This window comes from Danio aesculapii, chromosome 20 (genome assembly GCF_903798145.1).
Source record: "Danio aesculapii chromosome 20, fDanAes4.1, whole genome shotgun sequence".
NCBI classification, from domain to species: Eukaryota; Metazoa; Chordata; class Actinopteri; order Cypriniformes; family Danionidae; genus Danio; species Danio aesculapii.
The window spans coordinates 43,689,683-43,703,086 of NC_079454.1; the positions used below are offsets into that span (position 1 = coordinate 43,689,683).

Sequence of the window (13,404 nt, forward strand, 5' to 3'; positions counted from 1 at the left end):
TGGAAGGAGTATAAAGAGGGATTTGGAGACCTGCACACCGAATACTGGCTGGGAAATGAGCACATCCACGATCTGACCAGTCAAGGAGATTACATGCTGCGCATCGACCTGGAGGACTGGAGCAACAAACACAAACACGCTCTCTATCAGAGTTTCAGGTGAGGCTCAGGACTCTCACACTACTGTTCACAGTGTGATCCTGCAGGATTTGTGAGAATTCCGTCATCATTTACTCACATTCATGTCCTTCCGAATTAATCAGAAGACATGGGTTCATCTGATTTCTGTCCCTCCGTTGAAAGTGTTGATCACAAAATTTGGTAACACTTTATAATAGCTACACACTATGAATAATTATTTAAGCATTAGCAAATAGTTAACTCATTGTTTAAGCATTAACTCTTTACATTAATAGATGTTAGTAAGCAGTTAATAAATACAGCTACACATGCTGTCTTCTTGACTTATAAGTAGGCCCGCATGGAATCTGCGTGCGCACAATTTCGGCAGATTTTCCGCAGATTTCCGCAGATCTTTAACCCATTATTAATACGTTTAATTACTTCAGTAAATGTGTGTAAATCTATATTTATTCAGTTTTTAAATTAATTACAGTGATATTATTGACTAATATGAAAATGTTCATCTGGTTTATGTACAATGCAGTTTGTACAGTAATATTTTCTGTCTTTTAGTAGATTTATTATATGAGAGCCTTGCTTTGTTTACCAAGTGAAGTGAATTTAATTGGATTTCCATTTTAAACATTAAATTTAAAAAGATATTGTTTTTTATTTTATATATTAAGGTTTTAGTTATGATACTCCCAAAATAATTCCGCAGAAATCCACAGATTTTTACCAAAATTCTCCGCAGAAATAGCAAAAAACGTCCGCAGATTCCATCTGGCCCTACTTATAAGCACATGTATAATGTGCTTTATGATTGTGTTAAAGTATGAAAACAATCAATTGTTACAGAAATTGTAGCTGTTTTTATAAACAGTTTATTAACATCTATTAATTTAGAGTTAATGCACAACAAATAATGTATTAACTATTTGCTAATGCTTAATGAATTATTCATAGTGTGCAGTTATTTTGATGTGTTGCCCAATATTGTAAAAGTTCATCAAAAGATGACAGAAATTGGTAACACTTTACTTGAAGGGGTGTTCATAAGACTTTTATGAAACCTTTATAATCATCACAAGACACGTGAGGAATGTGAATAAGATTTTATGCATGCTTATTACAACTGTTATTAGGTGTCATTTGCTCTGTTATGTCATTTTAAATGCAAAGATGACATTATGACAACTTGACATAAGCAAATTCATCACAACTTGGTCATGACAACTGTCATAAACATGACTGTCGTAAATAAATCTGTCATAAACATGATTGACATGAGGCCATTATAATTATGTCATGAATATTTTCTGATCACGTTTTAAGAGTGTCATTACTATTTAATGATATTTTAATGACAAATTCAGGTTATACCAGTGTAGTTGAGGGGGGAAAAAACAAAACAAAAAAAAATATATATATATATATAAATATATATATAATGATAAATTATGCTGTTAAAAAATTCATGACATATTTATGGCAAGTTGTGTTGTCTTGATAATTTCAAGTTGTCATGACAAATACAAAAACAGGTTGTGATGTATTTGTTTAGGTCAAGTTGTCATAACGAACAATGTCATCATCACATTTAAAATGTCATAAGCAAGCGGCAACCTCTCGCTTTCCCTCGTGAGCAAATATGGAAGTAACTGAAACTGCAGTTTATCGAAGTTTCACTAGTCCTGGCTCCTTTCATTAATTCTTTTTTTTCTGCTTAGTCCCTTTATTAATCTGGGGTCTCCACAGTGAAATGAACAGCCAACTTATCCAGCAAATGTTTTACGCAGCGGATGCCCTTCCAGCTGCAACCCATCTCTGGGAAACATCCATACACACTCATTCACACACATACACTACGGACAATTTAGCCTACCCAATTCACCTGTACCACATGTCTTTGGACTGTAGGGGAAACCTGAGCACCTGGAGGAAACCCACGCGAATGCAAAGAGAACATGCAAACTCCACACAGAAACGCCAACTGACCCAGCCGAGGCTTGAACCAGCGACCTTCTTGCTGAGGCGACAGGACTACCTACTGCGCCACAGTGTCATGCTAGTCCTAGCTCCATTAAGAGCAAATTTCTACTCACCCCACTTTAACTCTATTGACTTTTAAAATGGCCAACTTTACAGCAGAAAAAAAGGTGTTTACTGCCTGATACAAAGAACGATTTTGGTTCATGACATCCGTCAGGGGGTGAATTTTTTTTATAACTCATCGGTTTCCTTTATATGACCTGATATTAAGTCTGCATAATTAAGGGAGTGTCCACTTAAGTGACAGCTAGGTCTCACTGGTCGCCATCACTTCACCTGATTCCTGCTGATTAGCCACTGAACTCAGCATATACATCATATTTTTGTGCTTTTTAATGTTTCTTTACACAGTCAGTTGTCTTTTGGGATTATTTCTTGCAATTATCAGATGATATGTCATGCTGTCCGCACTTAATTGTGCTCACAAACCATTCACAAGGCCTCCGTTTCCCTGGTTCTCTCTGTGTTGGCGTGGGTTTCCTCCACAGTCCAAATACATGTGCTATAGGTGAAGTGAATTAACTAAATTGGTCGTAGTGTGTGTGTGAATGTGAGGGTGTATGGGTGTTTCCCAGTGCTGGGTTACGGCTGGAAGGTCATTTAAACAGCACACTAAATTATGGGTTGAGCATCTGAAAAAAGTTTTGCTTTGCTTTGAAACACAATGCAATGGGTACTTCTTTAAATGGATAGTTGAAATTGATTTGGAACCAGACAGAATTGTCATTTTTTTTTTGCTTAAACTATCAGTTTAATTCAGAAAAACCATCATGCACTAAGTCTGCTTTTTTTTGGCACAATGCATGCTGTCAGAGATCTCTTGTGTTATTATGAGTAGGGCTGCACAATATATCGTTTCAGCATCGATATCACAATGTGCACGTCCACAATAGTCAAATCACTAGATATGCACTGCTGAGTCTAAATTATAGTTGACCAGGTGCTACAGAATTACATTTCATTTCATTTACATTTCAACCGCCAACTTATTCAGCATGTTTTACACAGCGGATGCCCTTCCAGATGGAACCCAGTACTGGGAAACATCTATACAGACTCAATCACACTCATACACTACAGCCAATTTAGCTTATTCAATTCACCTGTACCGCATGTCTTTGGACTATGGAGTAAACCGAAGCACCTGGAGGAAACCCACGCCAACACAGGGAGAACATGCAAACTCCACACAGAAATGACAACTTACCCAGCCGGGACTCGAACCAGCAACCTTCTTGCTGTGAGACAACAGTGCTAACCACTGAGACACCATTCCGCAGAATGGCATTTAATTTTGTATTTATATGGAATTTATGCGATTTATGCAACAAAAAACTTAACATAACTTAACTTTCTTCAAATTTTTGTGTTGTTTCTAGTCTTAATATCCACATTTCAAAGCAAAACCGAGATTATTTAACTTCTCCCACTGGCAGATCATTTTGCTTGTTTTAAGGAAAAAATGCTTCATTTTGACTTATTTCTTCTGAAGTTGAAAACAAATCGATATTTTTAATTTAGTATAAGAATTTTATGATATTTGGACTGAAACAAAAATAAAACGAGCTTTTTTGCATTGTGATTATTGATTTTCTGTACCTGAATACTGTTAGACTCCCTACAGAACTGTGCTATTTAAACTATCTTGTGAAACTGTATATATATCACAATATTTTATCACAAATAAAATATCGCAACATCAAATTTTTCCAATATCATGCAGCCCTGATTATGAGTATTATTAGGGTGTCTTGGTTATGAGATTTCTGGTAATGTGTTTTAGTGTGGAGGACGAGAACACTCAGTACCGTCTGCATGTGTCGGGCTTCAGCGGGACGGTGGAGGACTCCTTCAGCTGGTATCATGACAAACAGGGCTTCAGCACACCCGACACAGGCAACATCTGTGCCGAGATCTCCCACGCCGGCTGGTGGTACAACCAGTGCTTCTACACCAACCTCAACGGCATCTACTACAAGGTGGGATCAGATCTGCTGGCTCTTACTGTACATGTATAATAGCCAATGCACCCTATTATGATGAACTTAATCAAGGCTTTTAACCACAAGTTTCTCTTTAACCCTTGTGTGCTGTTGTTTTTTTTAATTGTTGTTTAACCCTTGTTTTCATCCATTCTGGGGTGATTTTGAGTCTTAATTTGGCCATAACTTTTTCTGTTTCAGCTAGCTGAATGATTTTGGGTGACAAATCTTATTTTGACACATATTTTGAGAAAATGCTTTGTTTTTTTAAAACTCAACGATACACTCTGGGCAAATGTTCTTCCCTTTTGTTATGTTCGGGATGAAAACTGTGAAAATGCATCAGATAAATATATATATATATATATTTTTTTTTTTTTTTGCATAAATCTGTTAATTCAATTCAATTCAATTCACCTTTATTTGTATAGCGCTTATACAATGTAGATTGTGTCAAAGCAGCTTCACATAAAAGGTCACAGTAAATAGGAACAGTGTAGTTAAGTTTGTAGTGTTTAAGTTCAGTTCAGTTTAGCTCAGTTCAGTGTGGTTTAATAATCACTACTGAGAGTCCAAATATTGAAGAGCAAATCCAACGATGCGCAGCTCTACAGATCCTGAACCATGCAAGCCAGTGGCGACAGCGGAGAGGGAAAAAAAACTTCACTAAAGGCGGAAGTGAAGAAAAAAAACCTTGAGAGAAACCAGGCTCAGTTGGGCACGACCATTTTAATTTCTCCGCTGGCCAAACGTCTTGTGCAGAGCTGCAGTCTCAGTGGCGGAGGCTGGAAGCTGGCCTCAGCGAAGACTCGTCTGTCTCTGGAGCGTCATAGGAAACAGTCTCATGTTCTCCACTCTTCCATGACCATCGCAGTAGTTGTTCAGGATTCGGCCAGGTCCAGGATATGGAAACCTTGGGATCATCTCGTCGTTGGTCTTGGATCGAATCAGTGACTCTGCATAGTCTGAGGGCCTCGGGAAGAGTATCCCCAGATGGAAATGGAGAATAAAGAAAATAATTAGCGTAGCTGATGTTCACAGTGTATATCAGCAAGATGCATAACCTGTGTGGAAGCCCCCTAAGTGGTGCACTAAGTGTATGCTTTACTGAACAGATAGGTCTTTAATCTAGTTTTGAATTGGGAGAGTGTGTCTGAGCCTCGGACGTTATCAGGAAGGCTATTCCAGAGTTTAGGAGCTATAAATGAGAAGGCTCGACCTCCTTTACTCGACTTTGCTATTCTAGGTACTACCAGAAGTCCTGAGTTTTGAGATCTTAAAGAGCGAGTTGGATTGTAGCGAGACAGAAGATTGGTTAGATAAGCAGGAGCTAGATTATTTAGAGCTTTATATGTAAGAAGCAATATTTTAAATTCAATACGAAACTTAACAGGCAGCCAGTGTAAGGAGGATAAAATTGGGGTGATGTGATCAAATTTTCTAGACCTGGTTAGAACTCTGGCAGCTGCATTTTGTACTAATTGAAGTTTGTTAATAGACGATGCTGGGCAGCCAGCAAACAGAGCATTACAGTAGTCCAGCCTAGAAGTCATAAAAGCATGGACTAGCTTTTCTGCATCTGAGATGGATAGCATACTTCGTAACTTAGCTATATTTCTCAGATGAAAGAAAGCAGTTTTTGTGACATGGGAAATATGATTTTTAAAAGTTAAATTGCTGTCTAATATGACACCCAGATCTTTTATAGTAGAACTAACGCTAACTTTGTATCCCTCTAATTGTAGATCGAGTTGTGAGATCTGCTGTGTACAGGATTTAGGCCCAATAAGTAATAATTCTGTTTTGTCTGAGTTTAAGAGAAGATAATTGTTGGTCATCCAGTCTTTAACATCTTTAATACACTCAGTTAGCTTGGACAGATTAGACGTCTCGTCAGGTTTAGTTGAAATATATAATTGAGTATCATCTGCATAGCAGTGAAAGCTGATCCCATGTCTTCTAATAATGTCTCCCAGGGGTAGCATGTATATTGTAAACAGTAAAGGGCCTAAAACTGATCCTTGAGGCACCCCGTATTTTACTGGGCTGATTTGTGAAGGCTGTCCATTTATATTTACAAACTGGTAACGGTCAGATAAGTATGACTTAAACCATTGTAGGGCCTGTCCTTGGACACCTGTAGACTTTAAGCGATTAATAAGGATACCATGGTCAATGGTGTCAAATGCCGCACTAAGATCGAGTAGAACTAATAGCGAGATGCACCCTTGGTCAGCAGCTAAGAGTAAATCGTTGGTTATTTTCACTAATGCAGTTTCTGTACTGTGATGAGCTCTGAAACCTGACTGAAACACTTCAAAAACATTGTTGGTCTGCAGAAAGGAGCATAATTGAGCAGAAACAACTTTTTCTAGTATTTTAGATATAAATGGAAGGTTTGAAATAGGCCTATAATTAGCTAAGTTGCTGGGGTCCAGTTGTGGTTTCTTAATAATAGGCTTAATAACAGCTAACTTGTAGGGATTTGGAACATGGCCTAAAGATAAAGAAGAGTTGATAATGTTAAGAAGAGGTTCTCCTATAACAGGTAGCAATTCTTTCAGTAACTTTGTTGGAATTGGGTCCAATATACACGTAGCTGATTTAGAGCTATTTATAATTTTGTCTAGCTCTTCCTGTTCTATGATTTTAAAGCACTGTAGGTTATTTAGATTCAGAGGCGTGTTTACTGGATCTGAAGTATAAGGCGGTGCAGAAAGTTTAATATCTCCTATTTTCTGTCTAAAGCCTTCTATTTTATCACTGAAAAAATTCATGAAGTCATCACTACTAATTTGCGGTGGAACGTTTTGTTCCAAAGATGACCGATTATTTGTTAATTTAGCGATGGTGTTAAATAATAATCTAGGATTGTTTTGATTATTTTCTATCAGTTTGCGGAGGTGCTCAGCCCTGCCAGATTTTAGAGCCCTCCTATAGCTGGACATACTGTCTTTGTATGCAATTCTAAAGACTTCTAGATTAGTTTTTTTCCATTTACGTTCCAGGGCACGGGTTGCTGTTTTGAGAGCGCGGGTATGACTATTATACCACGGTGTAGTTTTATTCTCTCTAGCCTTTTTTAGTTTGATGGGTGCCACAGTATTTAAAGTGCTACTAAAGATGGCATCCATACTGCTGGTTACTACATCAAGGTCATTTGCGTTTGCGGGTGCATTTCGAAGTAGAGAAAGATCAGGTAAGTTATTTATAAATTCATCTTTAGTGGATGGAACAATAGTTCTACTAGGACGATATATCGGAGCGGATCTGCTAATTTCAGGTAAACACAGCTTATATAGTAAGAGGTAGTGGTCTGTAATATCATCACTTTGTGGTATAATGTCTACATCAGTGACCTCAATTCCATAAGACAGAATTAGATCTAGTGTATGCTTTAGGCGATGAGTTGGACCAATAACATTTTGCTTTATTCCTAGTGAGACCAGCAAGTCCGTAAACGCGAGCCCTAACGTGTCGTTAGCGTCATCTATGTGGATGTTAAAGTCTCCTACAATTAGTATTTTATCAGTTTTAACTAGTAAGTCAGAGATAAAATCAGAAAACTCTTTTAGAAAATTGACATAGGGTCCTGGAGGTCTATATATGGTGATTAGAGCGAGAGATAACATAGGTTTTTGCATAGTGTTTGGAAGGACAACATTAAGCGCTAGTACTTCAAAGGAGCTAAACATAAGTCCGTTTCTCTGATTAACATTAAGAATATCACTAAAGATTGACGCGACTCCACCACCACGACCAGTTTGACGAGCCTCATGTTTATATAAGAATCCTGGAGGAGTTGCCTCATTTAAACTAATATAATCATTTTGTTTCAGCCAGGTTTCAGTAAGACAGAGTGCATTAAGATTGTTATCTGTTATTATTTCATTTATGATAAGTGCTTTAGGTGCTAGTGACCTGATGTTTAGGAGACCAAGCTTCATGAAATTTGTATTTTCACTTTTTAGTGTTTTTTCTGGTTTAATTCTTAATAGATTATTTTTGGAGCACACAGTACGTTTGTTTCTTGATCTAATAATACGAGGAACAGACACAGTCTCTATGTGGTTAGTTAGGTATGCATTACTGTAATTTATGTGGGACGAATAGGAGTCTGTGTGGCTAAATTGTGAGTTTTGTGAATTTTTACTTACTAGTCAGATAGAGCGAAGTATTCTGGTGATGTTGTCCGACAGGAGTTCAGCTCCAGCTCGACTGGGGTGCAGCCCATCAGCGCGGAAAAGCCTAGGACGCTCCCAGAAAAGATTCCAGTTATTGGCAAAGAGCAATTTCTGTTCTTCACACCATGTTAATAGCCATTCATTCAGAGCAAAAAGTCTAATCAGCCTCAGTCCTGATCAAAACTACTAAATTGTTTAGAAAAAATACAGGATTTGAACTCTTTAATTACCAAATTCATAAATGATGTCACTGATTTGGTGAAAAACCCCACAAAATGACTTATTTTCAATATAAAAAGTAATTGTGGGCTGGATTTTTTAAAAATCTTTTATCACAGTCTTGGACATCAAATCAAATCCCTTTTATTGTCACATCATCAGCAGCACATATGCTGTGATGAGTGAAGAGCTTAGGTGCTGGCTCCAGACAGTGCAAATACAACGACAGTGCAAAATGTGAAACAGCATTGCCTTTGATGTGTTGTTTTTGATTCATTTTCCTTTTCTTCTTCCTAATTTACTGTTTGTGGCTGTTTTGGCCCCATTGACTTCCATTATAACCACATTTTCTTGATTGCAAAAGCATCAAACCATATTATCATGCATGTTTGATTGTTGGGGGTTTCCCTGTTGGGAAGAGGTACAATTTGTAATTTATACTGTTGATCATCAGTTGGCACCATTAACCATTTAGCCTGTGCGAAACAAGCTTAGTTTCTGTGTTTTATATGAAGTATAACAGCAAATTAAAATGTATGTGTCTGAGAGTGTGAGAGGGACCTTTGCGCACTTACCTTGATGTGTCTGAGAAAATCTAAATATGCATCTCAGAACTACATGGAGTAAATAAAAACAAAGACTGTGTATTTATGCACCATCAAATGTGCTTATAATGGAAGTCAAAAACAGCCACCAACAGTAAATGAGGGAGAAAAAATGAAAAACTAACAATGCATCAAAGCCAGTGTTGTTACTAACCGTTCACATGTCCAAGACTGTGATAAAAGGGAAACAATCCAGTCCACAATTACTTTTTATACTGAAAATAAGTCATTTTGTGTGTGTGTTTTTTTTTTGTACCAAATCAGTGAGATCATTTATGAACTTGGCAATTAACAACACAGTTAAAATGCTGTAATTTTTGATCAAGACTGAGGCTGATTAACAGATTAATGCAAAACAAATTTTAAAAAAAATATTTATCAGATGCATTTTTACAGCAGTTTAATTCAGTGAATGTTTTCATCTCGAACATAACAAAGGCTAGTCAATTTGAACAGTGCACAAGGTTAATTTGGCCACAAATTTCTCTGTTTCAGCAAATGGAATGATTTTTGATGACAAATCTTATTTTGACACATATTTTGTGAAAATTTTATTGATAAAAATGTTAACCTTAAAAGAATTTTGTTCCTAAAACATATTTAAGTAAATTAGTGCAATTTATGTATTTTTCCCCACAAATTGTTATTGAAAAAATACAAAAGCGATATATCTTATACATTATTTGCCAAATAAAAAGTGTTTGCTTGAGGTTTTGTTTGTATAAAAAGTAATGATTTGTTCCTACTTACAAATGTCTTGTTACATGAACAGATATATGTTGTTCTTTAATACAATCTCAGGACATCAGCTGGCTCTTTTTCATCTCACAATAAAATGTGCAATCATGTCATTATCAAAACATATTCAATATCAGTGTGCCTCGCACAGGTGAGTGGGCTTGACAAACCACCTGTAGAAAACACACTCTTTCATCTCTCTGACACTTTAACCAACACTTGCACACTAGTTTTGCACCAGACACTTTCTTACAATCACTCCACATCTCTATTAAAAAAAATTATTAATGAGAAGTGCCTCACACAGGTGAGTGGGCTTGACAAACCACCTGTAAAAACACTTTTCTCAAAAATAAATAAATCAATAAATAAAAACACTCTAACTCTAGCAATTAATTCTCTGAGCACAAACAGTTTCTTTGTATAATTAGAACTTTTTGTGTGTAATGCCTCCTCAGAACAAAAGCATCTGCTAAATGCAAGTCATTATCTGTGTGTAATGTAAAAAGTGAAGAGTGTTTCTGTCTCAGTGATGTTCTGTTCTGTTGATCAGGGCGGCCGCTACTCTCTGAAGGGGAAGAACTCCCTGGGGCCAGACGGGGTCGTGTGGTTCACCTGGAAGGACTCGGATTATTACTCTCTGAGGAGAGTCAGCATGATGATCCGACCCAAAAGCTTCCGTCAGCATCTGTCACCATGAATCAGCCAGTGAGCTCAGGCCTGAACACCAGCCAGCCAATCACAGTTCCAGAAGGAGGGCAGAGATTGTTCTGGATTGACTCTTCTTCAAAAGAAAGTTTTCATTGTAAGGTTTGAATGAGTTCAAGCAGGTGTTTTGAAAGGTTTTTAACCAAATATGCTGCTCAGATAGTTAAAAAATGATGTTTGCCATTCATTACATGCCTATATTTTCTATACCCATGGCTTTGGTTTTATAACGTATATTTGAAGTAGGTTCAGTTCCTGTAGGGTAAAAGGCTTCCAAAAAAAGCTCAATAGTAACAGCACGTGTTCCTTTATATGGGATTATTGCACTGATTGCATTATTAATATATTAAAGGCATGTGTGCATTTAATCAAGTATACACTAGAGTTCAAAAATGTGGGAATATATATATATTTTAAATAGGTCTCATATGCTTACCATGGGCTACATGGTGGCTCAGTGGTTAGCACTGTCACCTCACAGCAAGAAGGTTCGCTGGTTAGGGTGCCAGCTGGCATTTCAGTGTGGAGGTGGCATGTTCTTAGCGTGGGTTTTCTTCTGGGTGCTCCCCCACAGTTGAAAGACATGAACTTTTCCAGCGTAAAATATATGCTGGAATAGTTGGTGGTTCATTCCGCTGTGGTGACCCCTGATAAATGAGAGACTAAACCGAAGGAAAATTAATGAATGAATGCTTAAGTCAATAGTAAATGAAGTAATACTGTGAATGTGAAATATTACCGTGTAATATATTTGGTGCTCGTTATCAATGTTGAGAAATGAACATTGTGATGTGTAATGTGTGTGTATATATAATGTTTTTTTTCCAGGATTATATTAAATAAAAAGTTCATAAGAACAGCGTTTATTTGAAACCAAAATCTTTTGGTACATGTTTCTAGGCTTCATTTTGGTTTTGTTTAGCACTCTTGCTAAATAAATACAAAAAATAAATAAAACTTAATGACTGAATATAAACATTTATTTTTAAACATTACATGATTGTGTAGAATCCCCAAAATGATCATCCATACTTTAAAGGTGTTTAAAAGAAAGGAGAGCATTTGGGGTAAATGAAAATGAGGCACAGTATTTAGGGTAAAAAGGACCACAAAAAGCCAAAGACTAAAGCCAAAACACTGTAGCGCAACACACTGTTTTCCATGTTAAATATGCCTGTACGTTCATGATGTACGCTACAGTATATGAAAAGGAAAAATAATAGTTGTTATAAAACACTTGTCAATGAAATGCCAAAATTGACTGAAATAAACAGGAAACAAGCTTTGCTGAAGTGGATTTTTTATGTTCAATACATGTTTATTTCTATAGAGATTTTACAAAGTAGATTGTGTCAAAGCAGCTTAGCATAGAAGTTCTAGTAAATTAAAACTTTGTCAGTTCAGTTTAGTTCAGTTCATTGTGGTTTAATTTTCACTGCTGAAAGTCCAAACACTGAAGAGCAAATCCATCGATGCGCAGCTCCACAAGTCTTAAACTAAGCAAGCTAGTGGCGACAGTGACAAAGAACAAACTCAAAGACTATAGAAAACAAAAGACATGTCAATCGTTTTGTTTTGAATGGGAAAAAGTGTAACGATCAATATGGCGAATAAAGCCCGCCTTCGAGTACAGGAGCCAATCAATCGACTGCTATAGGCCGATGATAGTCTGGGAGAGGGGCTCAGACCAGACGTGAGTTTCTGCAGATTTTGTGTGATTCAGATGTTTAGAAATGAAATGAAAGAGACAGTTATTGTTTAGTTTTCCTAATATGTAATATAATCATAAACCGAATTAAATGACTTGTATATATTTTTTCCTTCACTTTTATCAATTGGTGAAGCTTGTCCCTTTAAGACAAGTTAGAAGATATAAAAAATTATACAAGTATCTAATTTTTTTTTCTACTAAATACTACAACACAAAATGTGACTACTGTGAGTAACAAATCACTTACGAACAACACACAAGATACTGATCTGAGCTCTGAGAATTCTCAATTTTTGTTTTTGTTCATCCGTCCATGATTTAAAGTCTTAAAGGGATCGTTCACCCAAATCTGTAAAATCTGTCATTTACTCACCCCTAATCAGTTCCAAACATGTTTGAGTTTCTGTCTTCTGTTGAACACAAAAGATGATATTTAGAAAAATGTTGGAAACCTGTAACCATTGACTTCCATAGTATTTGTTTTTCCTACTATGAAAAAGTAGGGTTTTTTAGCATTCTTCAAAATATCTTCTTTTGTGTTCAGCAGAAGAAACATAAAAGTTTTAGACTTTAGTGGGAGAAAATGTACATTTATTTTTCCCTCCATTTACACCAGAGTAGGGAGTCTTGGGGCGCTTTCACACTTGTAGATCAATTGTTTTGTTCTGAAACAGGGATTAAAGTTGTTACAACGTTGCTCTTTGTTCTTGGTGCGGTTCACTTTCACACAGCAACATTTCTAAACGGACCAAAAGAGCTAAAACAAGTCACCTGTGAGTTAACTCTCCTCACATTGGTCAGAGTTTCATGGTTTATTTTGCAGAGTCCCGCTCAGCCGTCATGCGTCCTTATTTGAACTTATGACGCTGAGCAATAAGACATTATAAGCGAAGAACTGTGCTTTAATTTTGAATGGTGACACTCACAGACATCATACATAAATCAGAGGTAAAACTTTCTCATACAGAGCAGTTGACTTTTGCATTTTAGGCTTTACATTATAGAGAGAAATACCAGATAAACCAAGACTGCAGTTCGGTCAATTTTCCTAACGGATAAACAGCTCTCGTTAATAGTTTATTT

General features: G+C 36.7%; 1 protein-coding gene across 1 annotated transcript in view; it reads left to right on the forward strand.

The window, feature by feature from the left end:
* The window catches only part of si:ch211-203k16.3 (fibrinogen-like protein 1), a 23,839-nt gene extending 13,218 nt beyond the window's left edge, over nt 1–10,621 (forward strand). The window contains exons 4-6 of the mRNA XM_056445554.1: nt 1–158; nt 3,958–4,153; nt 10,456–10,621. The exon at nt 1–158 is cut by the window's left edge and continues 59 nt beyond it. Coding sequence (XP_056301529.1) covers nt 1–158; nt 3,958–4,153; nt 10,456–10,602 — 501 coding nt within the window. The 3' untranslated portion in view covers nt 10,603–10,621. The remainder of the gene's footprint in view (nt 159–3,957; nt 4,154–10,455) is intronic.
* Nucleotides 10,622–13,404: the final 2,783 nt, after the last annotated feature.